General features: G+C 47.5%; 2 protein-coding genes across 5 annotated transcripts in view; one reads left to right on the top strand and one right to left on the bottom strand.

Annotated features, from left to right (window-relative positions):
• The window catches only part of MPHOSPH9 (M-phase phosphoprotein 9), a 59,410-nt gene extending 57,589 nt beyond the window's left edge, over positions 1-1,821 (bottom strand). For all 4 annotated transcript variants that reach the window (XM_039245682.1, XM_039245813.1, XM_039245744.1 and 1 more), the window contains exon 1: positions 1,757-1,821. The gene's annotated coding sequence lies outside the window, so the exon portion shown is untranslated. The remainder of the gene's footprint in view (positions 1-1,756) is intronic.
• A 246-nt stretch (positions 1,822-2,067) lies between these two features.
• MTRFR (mitochondrial translation release factor in rescue) lies at positions 2,068-14,761 on the top strand. The gene is made up of 3 exons (XM_039246049.1): positions 2,068-2,213; positions 12,237-12,547; positions 14,541-14,761. Exons 2-3 carry the CDS (start codon positions 12,263-12,265, stop codon positions 14,757-14,759), a joined length of 504 nt encoding a protein of 167 aa, XP_039101980.1. The 5' UTR covers positions 2,068-2,213; positions 12,237-12,262; the 3' UTR covers positions 14,760-14,761.
• The last annotated feature ends 264 nt before the right edge of the window (positions 14,762-15,025 follow it).

Here is a 15,025-nt window from a genome sequence, read left to right as displayed (position 1 = left end):
ATTTTACAATATGTGAATCGTATTTCAAAAAATTACAATAAGGGTGATTTGGAAAAGTAGCATCATCTTTTCCAGGTAATATTTCAGAATTTTATGTGTTTAACTATCAAGGTTCTGGACACTATTCTATGTAACAATTGGAATAGTTACATGCCTTGTTCATTTAAAAGCTCCACCCAGTACCCATGTCTGCTGATTTACACAGGGGATAAACTGCAACTACTTAGTTATTTAATTTGGTATTAAAAACAGCCAATTAAATGGTTAATAACACTTGTCTCTCCATCACCTGGAATGCATTTTGCACTACACAGCTTTTATTACTCCCTGCATTTATTACTTCTTAAATAAACTATTTGCCAGGTCAACTAAAAATAACTAATTGATGCAGGTTAACTGATGCTAAGCCTACAGAGACAAATCAGCTGTAACAATTCAAACACCATGCTTCCTACTTAGGGAAATCAAGTTTGTTTGTTTTTTTTAAGTGAAGGAGCAAGGAAAAAGAAAAACATTTATGCTGCTTATAAGATAAAAGGTTAAGGGAGTGTAAAAGAGGAAAATTACCTAGTATTCTGATTCCACTACGCTCCCACTTCTAGGGCCTGGTTTTACAAAGCACAACCCTAAAAAACATCAGTTCATAAAAGAACCATTTCCTTGGGGGAAGGTAGGTTTTGTGAGAGCCAAGGGTAACTGGACCTACCTAAATGGATTTCTCCCCAGTGGCTCAGCCCATCACCAGCCACAAACGGGGTATTGAAAAGGTCTGGGGCTGCACCTTCCACCTGGCAACGAAAATATCTGGATTCAAATCACCCCGGTCTTCTACCAGGAAAGCACAAGGCTCTCCAGGGACTTGGGTCTGCGACCCCATCTATTATTTCGCCCGCTGAAGTAATCCGGATACAGGAGATGCAGACGGAAAACCACTCGAAACGCAAAGATGCTTCCCCGGTGGGGGAGGGAAGGAGGGGAATGGGAAATGAAGAGGGGGAAGGGGAACCCGACATAAATGCAAAATTGAAAGGAAAACAACTCGATGGACAATGAATATAAGCACAGAACCATTTTTTATATCTCCCAGTAACGAAATGTGATGCTTTTGGTCACCAAAACCCTTAGCATAAAAACGGTCGCCGGGGGGTGGGGGGGAAGGTATGGTACAGACTGGGGTCTGCTGAGACTCGAAAAGTTAACCAGGTGTTTCGCTTTGCTGGGAGTCCGAGGGGGTAAGGAAGACGGGGTTCCAGAGGTTTTGAGGCCAGATCGGACATCCTCGCCTTCACAGCCAGACCTCAATTGCTGGTGGGGTGACTCTCGGGTCAAAGTGGGACGGCGAGCAAGAACCAAATGCGGTCGCCTGAACTGTGGGCAGCCCGGAGGCGAGAGGAAGAGCCGCTGCTCCCAAAACTACAATCGCGATTCCCAAAGTAAACCAGACCTTACCAAAAAAAAAAAAAAAAAGATGATGATGAAGAAAAATGCCACAAGCCCCCCGCCCCTCGGAAAGGGACGCTCTGCGATTGGGCCGCGCGGGTGTCACTCAAGGGCACTGAGTCTAGAAAAGGAACCCGGCGGCAGGCAAAGCCCCCACATAACCGAGGGCTGTGGTGGGGGTTGTGTTGTGTGGCTGTCGTCCTCCCCCGCCCTGAGCCCATCAGCACACTTAGGGTTCTGCTAAGTCCCTGTCTTCCGAGCCTCGTCCCCTTACCCCCTGCGACTGACGGCTCCCCACAGGCCCGCGACCACTCACCTGGCCGGGACTCCCACAGTGGATGTCAGGGTCAAGCGAGCGGCCTCTCGCGACCGTTAAACTCGAGGGAGCGTGCGCGCGCCCGGCGTCCGGCCTGTGATTGGTTGCTCTAAAAGGGGGCGGAGACGGTCGTACCGCAGCGCGCCCGTCCGCCGCCCCTTTCTCTACCCGCCCCTTGTGTCAAAGGGGCAGATCCGACGCTTGGGAAATAGGAGGGGGCGGAGCTTCTGCGAAGTTCTCCTGTCTGATTGGTTCTCTGGGAACCTACAGGTGCCACGCGAAAAATAGCCTCCGCTTCCCGCATGCGCAGTTGGTAAGAATGAGCCCAGGGCAAGTGAGCGATGCCATGGCAGGAGTACTGCGCGTGCGCAGACCCAGGAGCGCGATTGCGATGCACCTTCTGCAGTGGTTCGGGTTACCCCAGAAAGTGACGGGGGGAAGCCACACCTGAGGCCAGGTAAGCGTCCGTGGAGCAGCCAGCCTCCTGTACGGTTGCCTGCGACTGTCAAGGACTCTGGAGAGAGGACTGGGAGCTGGGATTCCTGACTTTCCCACCTTGCGATCCTGATTCGTGCAACCAGTTGACCTGAGGCACTGCTGGCGGTGAGGTGCCCCGGTCCAGACACTGAGCTCAGTTTTCTCTGCACCCGGTTTGCCCTAAGCTGCTGGGGGTCTTTCCCCAGGCTCTTCGAGGACTGGGGTGGGGAGGGGAGGACAGCCCACCGCCTTGGAAAAAATATGTCCACCGAAGCCCGAGAAGAAATGGAAAGATCTTCATTTACTTGTTCAGCAGAGCTTTATAGAGCTCTTAGCACGCAGCAGGTGCTGTTTCAAACTGGCACATAGTGTCAGCATGGCTCTTGCCAGGCCTTTCAAGGAGCACAGAGAATCCGTGTTCCTCCCTGTGGGCCCCACCATTTCGTTCTCTGTTCACTTCACATTCTTTTTTTTTTTCTTTTTAATGTTTATTTATTTTTGAGAGAGCATGAGCAGGGGAGGAGCAGAGAGGGGGAGAGAGGATCCGAAGCTGGCTGTGAATCGTTAGCACAGAACTTTGAGATCAGGACCTGAGCCGAAGTCAGATGCTTAAGCTACTGAGCCACCCAGGTGCCCCTGTTCAGTTCACATTCTTAAGACTAGTTAACCTTTAAGGCCAGCTCTTAGATTTCCCTTTGGGTCCAAAGTAAAAGAACTTCCCTGGCCCGATCATGTAGCTGTGGCTGGGAAGCCAGGATGCACGAGAAATGTATTGGCAGGAATGACAGATCTTCAAGGCATTCCATCTCATCTGAGCCTCCTAACAACTCTGTCTCAAAAAGTAAAAATCCAGTCTGTATCCAAAACCCCATCTGTGTATGGAAGATTTCAAGCTTAAATAAACTTAATCCATAACCCACCCCATTGTGTTAATCCACCTGTGCTCATGTAATACCTAACCAAAATCAAAATCAAACTAATTCTAAGCACATGGCTCTGACTTCAGTGATTATATTTCAGGCCCACACACACAAAAAAATAAGAATAAGAATAAGTTTTATCACTAATTTCAGTTGGTCATAATTGTACATAATTTCATTTATTATTTGAGACATCGAAGAATCTTTTACACTCAGAGGAACTGAGAAGTGTGAATTACTGAGACATCTCCAGGCAAACTGAGTTGTGTTACCTTACAAGAAAAAATATTAACCCCAAAATTGAGTACTGGTGATTAGTTCCTAACCATGCAAGAGGTAGGAAGTGATCACTTTTGGCTGCAAAATCCAAAGGGTTCTGTTCAGTTTGAGGATGTAGGTTTTTGGTTGTTTTTGGCTATGTGGTCTTAGGTACCTTTTTATCTATTAATGTCCTAATAAGCCAGTGTATTCAGGAGCTACTATTCTGGTTAACCAAGTTATCTTGTTTATGTTTTGTTTGTTTAATTTTTTTAATGTTTATTTATTTTTGAGAGAGAACAGAGTGCAAGCGGCGGAGGGGCAGAGAGAAAGGGAAACAGGATCTGAAGCAGGCTCCAGGCTCTGAGTTGTCAGTACAGAGCCTGACACAGGGCTTGAACTCAGGAACCACAAAACCATGACATGAGCTGAAGTCAGACTCCTAACTGAGCCACCCAGATGCCCGTTTTGTTGTTGTTGTGTTTTTTAATATTTACTTTTGAGAGAGTGAGATCCAGGATGTGATAGGGGAGGTACAGAGAGAGAGAGAGGAAAACACAGATCTGAAGCAGGCTCCAGGCTCTGAGCTGTCAGCACAGAGCCCAATGTGGGGCTCAAACCCATGAACTGCAAGATCATAACCTGAGCTGAAGTCAGATGCTTAACCGACTGAGCCACCCAGGCAGCCCCAAAAAAGGTAGTTTTTAAAGCCCATAGACATTATTTCTGAATATAGAAAACAGAAGTAGGCGGCTTCAGAAATTCCAGTAAATGTATAATAGCTTCATCTAATCTAAACTGACCTCCCATCCTGGAGATTTTGTACTACTTGTGTGCAAACTGACTCCACTATTTTATGGTCTTGATGATGGTATAATTACTATAGGACTTTATCATAACAAATTGCTCAAGTATCTCTTTGACCTTGAAGACTTCACACTGACAGCCTTTGAGCAGAGATCTTTCACATTGCTGTGGATAAGACTAGGCTGTACAGTCATAATGGCTGATAATGGCTTGTGGCATTTGGTGTCTGTTAACCCAGAGTTGCTACTCTTTATGTCCAAACAGTTTGTCATTTGGGGGGGGCCAGGTCTCCACAGCAAAAAAAAAGAGAAAAAAAAATATGAGGAACTTTAAAACTTTATAGTTTAATTATTAAGCATGAAATCATCAGCTATATATTTAAGTTTTTGAGGGGCACCTGGGTAGCTCAGTCAATTGAGTGTCCAACCCCCGATTTCAGCCCAAGTTATGATCCCCGGGCTGTGGGATCGAGCCCCACTTTGGGCTCCGCACTGAGTGTGGAGGCTGCTTGGGATTCTCTCCCTCTGCCCCTTTCCCCCGCCAGCATACACTTTCTCTCTCTCAAATTAAAAAATATGTAAATTGTTTCATCTTTCTTGTCCTTCACGATTTTTCTTCCCATATCAGATAATCCCTAAGGATCTTCATGTTTAAACTAGGACTTGCTTGGGTGAAGGTGGTTTGTCTTTCAATGTGAGCCTGCTGTTAAGTCACACTGTATTCTCAGCATCATAATTATCTCCTTGGCACCTGATTTCATAGACTACAATTATGACCTCACCAGATAGCATGTCTTTGGTAATTTCATGATTTTCAAGTACTTCTTAAATTGGTCCATACAAAGTGAAATAATTTGCAAGTCATTATTCTAGATGCCTTTCCACTCTGATCCTGGCTAGCTCGGTCAGAAGAGCATATGACTCTCGGGATCTTGAGTCACGAGTTCAAGCCCCACACTGGGGGTAGAGATGACTTAAATTTAAAAAGAAAAAAAAGAGGAAGTGTCAAGAAGAGAAAGTTGAGGAAAATAAACTAACTAACACTGTTAAGGAGTTGGGGGAAAGAACAGATCTAGAGATGTTATGAAAGGTGAAGGGAAAAAGGATAAAAAGAAAGCTGTTGAAATGATAAGTTTAGTTTAAAAATGGAATACCTGGCACTCCTGGGTAGCTCAGTTGAGTGTCTGACCAGCTCAGGGCATGATCTCAAGGTTCATGAGTTTGGTTCATGAGTTCGAGCCCCACATAGGGGTTGTTGGCAGGGAGCCTGCTTCAGATCCTTGTCCCCTTCTCTCTCTGTCCCTCCCCCATGTATGCACGCGCTCACACGAGCTCTCCCTCAAAAATAAACATTAAAATAATAATAATGGAATACCTAATGTTCTTCCAAGATAAATCCTCCTAAATTAATCCCTTCTTTTCTTTATTCCTGCCAAATATGATAATGTATTTGAAAGTACCTTGAAAGCAATAAGTCCTAAACAAGTACAAGGTATCATTCATAATAATAGAGGTGTTGAGAATTTAAGAACATGTAGAGTGTTATTACTGCTGCTTTTTTATGTGTTTCTGTCATATTTTAACAGTTGGCGGGGGGCGCCTGGGTGGCTCAGCCAGTTAAGCGTCCAACTCTTGATTTTGGCTCAGGTCATGATCTCACAGGTTTGTGAGTTTGAGTCCCACATCGGGTTCTGTGCAGACAGTGCGGAACCTGCTTGGGATTCTGTCTCTCCCCCTCTCTGTCGGCTCCTCCCCTGCTCATTCTCTCTCTCTCTCTCAAAATAAATAAACTTGAAAAATTATAATTAAAAAAGCCAGTGCAGCTGATAAAATTATAAAGTTCCTGTTAGATCCATAAATAGAGGAAAATCACAGCAATGCACACAAATAGGACAGGTGTCATTCTCTGTGGATTCAGAGTTTTCTGTTAAAAAAAAAAAAAAAAAGGAATGGGATGTTAGTGTCTATGAATTAAAAGCTTTTCTCTTTATCTCCTTCATGAGTTGTCTCTTGAGCTCTGTTACATTGAGACCAGACCTCGCGCCGTCCCCAGCTGGGCATTTCCTGCTCAATCTATTATGCTCATCTTAGTTGAGAAATAACCCTCTGCCAGCACTTCCTGTGAGTGAAAGGTGCTTTATCTTCAGAGCGAACCCCCAAGCCCAGGAAAGGACTTGGTCTCTTTCAGGCCTGAGCCACAGCCCCCAGCTGTTGCACTCTGGGAGGTGCTCCAGCCCCCGGAAGGCCTTCAGACAAGCCAAACGGGGATGAGCTGGATGGAGCCCTGGCTGCTTTTTTCTCACTCCCATTTTCCAGGGCGCACCTAAGTGTACTAGGAAACGTGGACTATGATTAAGCATTTCTCAGAAAATCATCCTCTCCCTTAGCTTCTGGTGCCATCAGCTGGCCATTGTGTCCCTTTCGAGATTCACCACCGTACGCCAGCCTGTGCCAGGCACCGTGCACCGTGTCTGGTCCTTCAGCGTCAATCACGTCACTGTTTTGCAGCCTGTCACTTTTTCTCTTGCTATGGAAGGGGAAATGGGACCATAACCAAGCAGGTAACCGGCACTCCAGAATATGGCCTCCGCTTCTTAAATATTAGAAGCATGAGAAACACCAGCTTTTGGAAGTGTCTGTCTGTCCCAGCAGGCGGAAACACTTGCTCGGTCCTGCGTCCTAGTACAATGCTTCTCAGACTTTGGGAGTGTGCCTCTGAGTCACCTGCGGATCTTCATGAAATGCAGGTTCTCAGTTAGGAAGTCTGGGGTAGGGCCTGACAGTCTCCATTCCTAACAAGCTCCCAAGTGGTGCTGTCGTTACTGCTCTGCAGACCATAACGAGCAAGATTCTGGAGCTACACTGTCTGACAGGGTAGATTTTGAAGACTTCATACAAATAATAAGGTATCTCAATAAATTGCATATTGATTACATGTTGAAATAATATTTTGGTCATACTGGGTTAATATAGTAAGTAAAGTCTATTTTAATAAATATCTTTAAAATACATTAACATTAAACTATTTGTAAAAAAAATAAAAAATAAAAAATAAAAAAATAAACTATTTGTAAAAAATTAATTAATTAATTAATAAAATACATTAACATTAATTTCACAGTTTTTTTACTGTTTTTATTTTATTTTTTTATGTATCTTTTTAATGCTTATTTATTTTCGACAGAGAGACACAGCATGAGTGGGGGAGGGACAGAGAGAGAAGGAGACAGAATCCAAAGCAGGCTCCAGGCTCTGAACTGTCAGCGCAGAGCCCGATGTGGGACTCAAACCCACGAACCATGAGATTATGACCTGAGCCAAAGTCGGATGGCTTAACCAACTGAGCTACCCAGGCACCCCTGGGTTTTTTTGTAAGATTTTATTTTTAAGTGATTTCTGCACCCAATTTGAGGCTTGAACTTCCGACCCCAAGATCAAGAAGTCACATGTTCCACAACTGAGCCGGCCAAGCACCCCTTTCTACTGTTTTTAAGGTGATACTAGAAAATTTGGAATTTCACACATGGCCTATGTTATGTTCATATCGGACAACACCAGTTAGAACACTAACGTAACAGAAACAACGTTATCGGTGTTCTTTTTCCGGATGACCCCATTTCTCAATCCCCTTTTTACCATTTCACATTCTCTATTTGTTCAAATCAATATTCATTCAGTTCTTTTCCTGTGAATGTTTTCTGTCCCCGCCATTACTCTCCTTCACACCTCCCTCATCTCCATCTTTTCCATCATCGTTCGGGGACTCCCATCCAGCATTGAGACAGTCCTAAGAGCCGCCACCATACAGGCAGCAGCGCTGCTCAGAGCTTTTGACCATGACTCTCAGAGTGGGGTTCCTGGAGGCAAGAGCCTCACCTGGGAGCTGGTTAGGAATGCAGAGGCTCGGGCCCCACCCGAAGCCTAGGGAGGCGGTATCCTACTTCCCAGGATTACCCAGGGCTCTGTCTTGGGAGGGCTTTAGCAGTCGTCTTTCCTAAGGCACCCCATCCCCATTCACCCCCACATCTGTTCCTTCGGTTGGCTTTGGTGAAGTTTCTCCGAGGTTGAGGTAACATGAAAGTTGTGGTTAAAGAAAAAATATTTTCTCTCTTTCTCTCTCTCTCTTCTCTCTCTCTCTCTCTCTCTCTCTCGGAAGAATAAACCATGAATTTTGGGCCAATGGCATCCAGAAGGTGAGTCCAGAGATTGAAATCCTATGACTTCCTCCAAACAGATTCAGATATCCCTCTCTGTCTCGGAGGCACAATGGGAAAGGCATCAGCGTCTCATCTTCGCCCATCTCGGGAGCATTAATGCTGCCAGTGAAGCGGGCCTCACCTCGCCGCGTCTGGCTTCCGTGTGGCTGGTTTGCTGCAGTCACAGGCCACGTTCCAGAGCCGACCGCACCACCCCCGCAGCTAGACGCCTTCCTAGGCGGGAATGGGTGGCGGCTGAACAGAATGCAGATTCCAAGTCCTGTAGTAAGCACTCCGGTGGGCTTGGGCGCAGCACAGTCCGAGAACCACTGCTCTCTGTAGCATCTTCTCCATTCCGGGCTACAGCACATCTCATATTTTGGGGCATCTTAATTTCTCATTTATGCGACAGGCTCCCTGGGCTCCCTGAGGCCCACGCCGGGCACCTAGTAGGTGTTGAAAATATGCACTGAACAGATTCACGTTCCCTTTTATAAAGTCCTCACGCCTGTTATCTCTGACTTGACCAAGTGGGAAGGGACTGGGACAGTGAGAGAGGCTTTAAGCCAAACTGCATCAGCTGTTCGGGGCCGAAGCCGTCAGAGGAACGGAGGGCAGGCCGGGGTGGAGAGCCGGCCCTGAACGGAGGGCACGCTCGCGGACAGGGACTGGGGCGAGCCGACACACTCCCGGTTTCCCCTTACTAGCACTTCTTATTACCACTTTTCCTTTTCTCCTTTTTAATGTCACGATGAGCTCTAATTGAAGCCGCTTGTATTGTTCCCCAAAGACTCTGAGTTGCTCAGCGGGTGTCACAAAAACTGAAACCCAATCCGAATTCTTCTCTGGGCTTTGGGGAAGTGGAACCATGGGTGAGTTTGTCATTTTTAGCAGTCACTGGAGTAGAGCCAACACTCCAGGAGATACTAAAGTATTCAGAACCGTCCGATCAGCTGTTAGAATTAGCTGTTAAACAAAACAGCCAGTAACTGAACACCGGGGGCCCTCGTGAACTCCAGTCAGGCGGGAGACCTTCTAGTGTGTGTGTGGCTCTGAACTAGGACAGAAAGGTAGAGACTGGAAACGCAGAAGGCCAGTGACAAAGCAGCTGATAAACGCACTCTCCTCTCCGCCCTTTGTCTGGGAGTCTCGCCTTGTCTCAGACTCCCTTCCTTCCTTTGTCCCTACACTCCATTCCAAGGCTGCCCTGCCCGGTCAGATTTACCAACCAGCGGAAGAGAAAGCCCAAGGGAGGCCCTGGGCTCGAATTCATGACGAATCTGATCCAGGGACTAGATGCTGTCTGGTACACAAAGGAATCTTGTTCTGTGGACTGAAAGCAGAAATAAGGGAAATGGGGATTTGGGGCATCGACTCCATCTCATTCACTCAGTTATAAGGGGGTGGATTCTTTGTTGCAGCGATTTCAGAGAAGTGCCTGAGTTTATGGGTTTATTGTTTTTCCGCTCCTGAGCAGACTTTGGAGAGATTTGACACACAATAAATAAACCCAGGTGTCATCGTTTTTAAGTGACACTGGCACTGGCACCCTCTGTTTCAAAATCTAGCCCCTCGCAGCAGCCACAGCATCTTACCAACAAACACCACGCTAATCCTCACCCCCCGGGACTGACCCACACGCTGAACGGTGTACTTTTCAGAAAGAAGTTACAAGTTGAGGGACGCCTGGGTGGCTCCATCGGTTAAGCGTCCGACTTCAGCTCAGGTCATGATCTCCCCATTTGTAGGTTCAAGCCCCATGTCGGGCTCTGTGCTGACAGCTCAGAGCCTGGAACCTGCTTTAGATTCTGTCTCCCTCTCTCTCTGCCCCTTCCCCAGCTCGTGCAGTCTCTCTCTCTCACTCTCTCAAAAATAAAAACATCTATTGAAAGGAAGGAAGAGAAGAAAGTTACGAGTTTAGACCATAACGTCAGTCATAGAATTGAAAATTGGCATTGGCATAAGGCTTGAAAAGTAGATTTCATTGTTATTGTTTTCCATAGAGAGAGATGAATACTTACTGTTACTCTAGAGATGGCCAGTGTCATCTCAGGGCCAGCTGAACGCATTACTCAGATAGGTACACGTACATATTTACAAGCAGCAATGCCCAGCACTATGTGTCTGCATTGAGCTTCCTCAAAGCTTGTTAGAGACCCGCGTGGGCTCAGTGGAAGTCAGCAGCCAGACCTGCCAGGGCAGAAGGTAAGTGAGCTGAGAGCAAACCTGTGGAAAGTATTTGGTGCAGGTTAAGCAACTTTTGGCTTAGGCATACTCTACCTCCTACCTATGTTAGAGACCGGGGGCCATCAGCTTGAATTTACAGGGTTTCAAGTGGTAAAAGTAGCTATTTCAAGTCTGAAAGGAAGCAGTTGTTAAAAAGGGCAGTTCATCACGTTTTAGCGCTTACACCGTCTTGGATCAAGAAGCATCAAGTTCATAGTTCCCATAATCCACCTGAGTGACACGAATTTTGCTACAAATTTCCTGCCTCCAAAGGTGTTCACCGACAGCTCTTTCCAGGATTTTTTTTTCCTCTGATCTTTATGCCTGTGCCCGATGGGTGAAGGGCTTATTCACCCATTTTCCAGAGAAGAAGACGGGCCTCATTTACCCACCTTTGAAAGGAGCTTATGTCTTTCCGCTCGATCTGCCCTCCTCCCTGGAGGAAAGCAAAGGCCCGTGGGTCCACCACGTCCTGGGAGCTCTGACCGTCCCCACTGTTACTTGTCAGCGAGATGCTTCCGCCCTCTGCTACGTCTCAAGAAGCTATTTCAATTCGATGGTTAAATACTGCTTTCCTGGGGCGCGTGGGGGGGCTCAGTAGGTTAAGCGTCTGACTTCAGCTCAGGTCATGATCTCACAACTCATGAGTTCGGGCTCTGTGCTGACAGCTGAGAGCCTGGAACCTGTTTCCGATTCTATGTCTCCCTGGAACCTGTTTCCGATTCTGTGTCTCCCTTTCTCTCTCTTTCCCTCCCCTGCTCTGCTCGTACTCTGTCTCTCTCTCTCTCTCTCTCTCTCTCTCTCTCTCAAAAATAAATAAGCGTTTAAAAAAAAGGTCCTAATAAATGAATACTGCTTTCTTTTTTTAGCATCTTCTGACTAGACTCTAAGCTCCATGAAGACAGAGGCTAGCTCTTTTCCACCTCGCACCACTCACTACACCCCGTGTGGCATTTTGAACCTAACCTTACCAAAAATCCGTTGGTGTGATGGCTCTAGTGAAGAGAGCCACTTGGATCACATTGTTGGCAGTGCATCTGAGGGAACAGATGTTCCTATTCAAACCCATGAAACTGGAAACATTAAAAAACAACAATCATGACATTGATTGATAGTGATATTTACCATGTCAGACTGTTTAAGCTCAGCTATAAAATAGACTCGCATACTGTCGTCTTTACATTTTAATTCCAAAGATTCTCAAATGTCGAAATCATGTCGCTTGACTCAGATCCTAATTCCTGCTTGATGCCCTGTGTCATACCTCCTTATCGAATTACGGCCCTGTTCTGTTGCATGTCACACTCAAAACCTCTCCTTCCTGAGAAAACGGCACCTCTGGGTGCTTCGACGACATTTTGAGTCCGTCATAAAATATTTATCAGCTGGGAGGGTGTGTGCTGCTAAGATCACAGGAGATGAATACAAGGCGATGCGTCGCTCGACGTCCTATCTTTGCCCATTTCCTAAATACCCTCGGTGACGGATGGGTGGCCGTCATCTGAACTGGTTTATAAAAGGTTGTCCTAAAGCCCGAAGTGTCATCTTGAGAGCAGACACATCTTCCTGAAAGGCTGTCTTTTTTCCTCCAACTCAGGTCCTGAGCACGCGGAGCCGTTCTCCATGAGTTCCTCGGGTTTCTTGCGCTGGTCCGCACCGCTGGCCAGAATGTGCACAGCGCCATGGGGGCTGCGGCTTCGGGAGAAGCCAGCGCTGTTAGCCCCGGGGGCGGCAGTCACTGCGGTCCAGATGGCAGGCAAGAGGGACCGCCCCGCCCCGCTGCCTCCCCTGGATGAGAGTGACCTTGAAGAGCAGTTCGTGAAAGGGCACGGTCCGGGAGGCCAGGCAACCAACAAAACCAGCAACTGTGTGGTGCTGAAGCACATCCCCTCGGGCATCGTTGTCAAGGTAGAGGAGGAAGCCCTCCGGGGGTCTCTGGGTTTCGGGGGGCTCGAGTGGTGGCGGCGGCCAGCCGACATGCATTCTCCTTGCCGCCCAGGCAGCGGTGGGCACTGCAGATCCCGGCTCCGGCCCTGGGGCAGAGCCTCAGAAGCCTCCTGCCGGGGTCCTCTGACACCAGGGGACGCCTGCTGGCCTGGCACCCAGCGGGCAGCGCATCCTTGCCAAACCACAGGGTGCACACAGCTGGCAGAGCTGCCGCGGGCTCCGGTCCCCGAGCAGCACGCTGGCCCAGGGTGCAGCCAGCCATCCCAGCCCCTGGTGACCTGGCCGGGTCCCTCTGTCCCCTCTTGGGTAAATGTCAGTGACACCATGGGGCACCGTGGTGGCTCAGTCGGTTAAGCAGCTGACTTCGACTTAGGTCATGATCTCATGGCTCATGAGTTCAAGCCCCACATTAGGCTCTTAACAGCTCGGAGCCTGGAGCCTGCTTCAGATTCTGTGTCTCCCTCTCTTCTCTGCTCCTCCCCTGATCACGCTGTCTCTCAAAAATAAATGTTAAAAAAATTTTAAAAAACGTCAGTGATACCTGCCCTTCTGAGAGTGAGGTAACAGAGGCACCTCTCTAGCCCTCAAGTAACATACAAGATGGCCGGCTGCCTGTAGGAGTCTTCCTTTTTTGTATGAAAACCAGTCTCTGATCAGAGCATCACCAGGTCTCGGCACATTTCGAAGCCCTAGGAAATACAGAAATGCTTTTCCCCGCTCTCCTGGTTTGTTAGTAGTGGGCCCGCTGCCTCAGTGGAACTGGCAGTCCATTCTGAGTGGGCAGAGGGCCCGAGTGGCAGCAGGGCCAGGGGAGCAGAGGAGATGGAAATGCAGGGTTCCTCGGGCCGGATACTGACGGCGGAGGCTGTCGGCACATCCGCACAGGGGGTGGCGCTGCGCAACTGTGCGCCGTCAGCCTTTGTCCTCGGGAGCCCTCCCGCCCCACCTTTTCCGTGGTACAAATGTGGAATCGGGCACAGAGAGGTTAAGTAACTTGCCCAAGATCCTACAGCCACAGGCATCGACCCAGGGCAAGCCCAGAGTCTGGCTCCTAACAGCTGCTCTTCACCGCCAAGGTTTTGAGCCGAGAAGCCTATCAACTAAAACCTCATTCGCTTTTCTTTTTTTCTCCATCGCTTTTTTCCTCCTTGAGAAAAAGTGTCCATTCCTGAGCAACAAATAATATTCTGAAGCCTGACGTGATTTCTGTTAAACTATTTTATAACCTTACTGCAGACTTGCCTTTAGTAGTATGCTTTCGCTCTGATTTCGCAGACTTCTTTATCAGGTAGCTTTGCAAGGCACTCACCCTTAATAACTCAGGTATGACATAATCAATGTTATGGCTGACTAACAATGAAGATGCTATCTCCCTCCTTGAGATATTTATAAATGTTTTAAGTTAGTTTATTTTCAGAGAGAGAACACAAGCAGGAGAGGGAGGGAGAGAGAGAGAATCCCAGACTCCGCACATCAGTGCAGAGCCCAACGCGGGGCTCAAACTCACAAACCACAAGATTATGACCTGAGCTGAAGTCAGGCGCGTAACTGACTGAGCCCCCCAGGCGCCCCCAGATTTTTACATTTATAAATGATGCAGAGCATTTGTTCCCTGGCCACAACTAGACACAGCAATTGATGTTTTCAAAACTATTTGGGGACTGTACGTTATTGCTGTCATTGCTTCCAAACAAAGCAATGCTCTTAATTATAAAATAATCACAGAGAAAGCCACATCATACACTCGCTGGGGGCGGGGTAGGGCAAGGGCTGAGCAGAGCAGAGCCAGAAGGGCACATGGTCTTTGTTCTGTCACAGACTCCATGGGATTCTTGACCAGTGGCCTTGCCTCTTGGCCTGTCCCCATCTATAAAGTGACCAGGTTGAGTGCCATGGTGTCTGAGGTCCCGTCCACAACGAACTGTCTCACGTTATAATTTCCTGTCTCCTGCAGTGCCACCAGACAAGATCAGTGGATCAGAACAGAAAGCTGGCCCGGAAAACCCTACAGCAGAAAGTGGATATTTTCTACAATGGTGAAAACAGTCTTGTTTACAAAGAAAAACGGGAGGCAGAGAAGAAAAAGCAAGAGAGGAAAAAAAGAGCAAAGGAAACCCTAGAAAAAAAGAAACTCCTGAAAGAACTGTGGGAATCAAGTAAAAACGTCCACTGAGATTCAGAAATCCTTTTTTGTTTGTTTGTTTTGAACTAATATCTACACCCAGTGTGGGGCTTGAACTCATGATGCTAAGATCAAGTCTCTCCACCGACTGAGCCAGCCAGGCGCCCCTGAAAGAACAGCGGATTCTGACTAAAGAACCTGCCAGATGTGTACAGGGAACAATGGTGGGGCGTTTTTTAAAGTTTTATTTATTTTGAGAGAGAGAAAGCAGGAGGGGAGCAGAGAGAGAGGGAGAAAATCCTAAGGAGGCTCCACAC

Source organism: Hyaena hyaena, unplaced genomic scaffold, assembly GCF_003009895.1.
Source record: "Hyaena hyaena isolate Hyena2069 unplaced genomic scaffold, ASM300989v1 scaffold_0, whole genome shotgun sequence".
NCBI lineage: Eukaryota > Metazoa > Chordata > Mammalia > Carnivora > Hyaenidae > Hyaena > Hyaena hyaena.
Note: the sequence above shows the minus strand (reverse complement) of the source record. Positions and strands in the feature narration are given on the sequence as shown.

What these genes read in the sequence shown, in the direction of transcription:
- MTRFR (XM_039246049.1), top strand. Translation starts at nt 12,263, where the DNA reads ATGAGTTCCTCGGGTTTCTTGCGCTGGTCCGCACCGCTGGCCAGAATG. An exon ending in CCTCGGGCATCGTTGTCAAG is followed by an intron (nt 12,548 to 14,540) that starts GTAGAGGAGGAA and finishes TGTCTCCTGCAG; the next exon opens with TGCCACCAGACAAGATCAGT.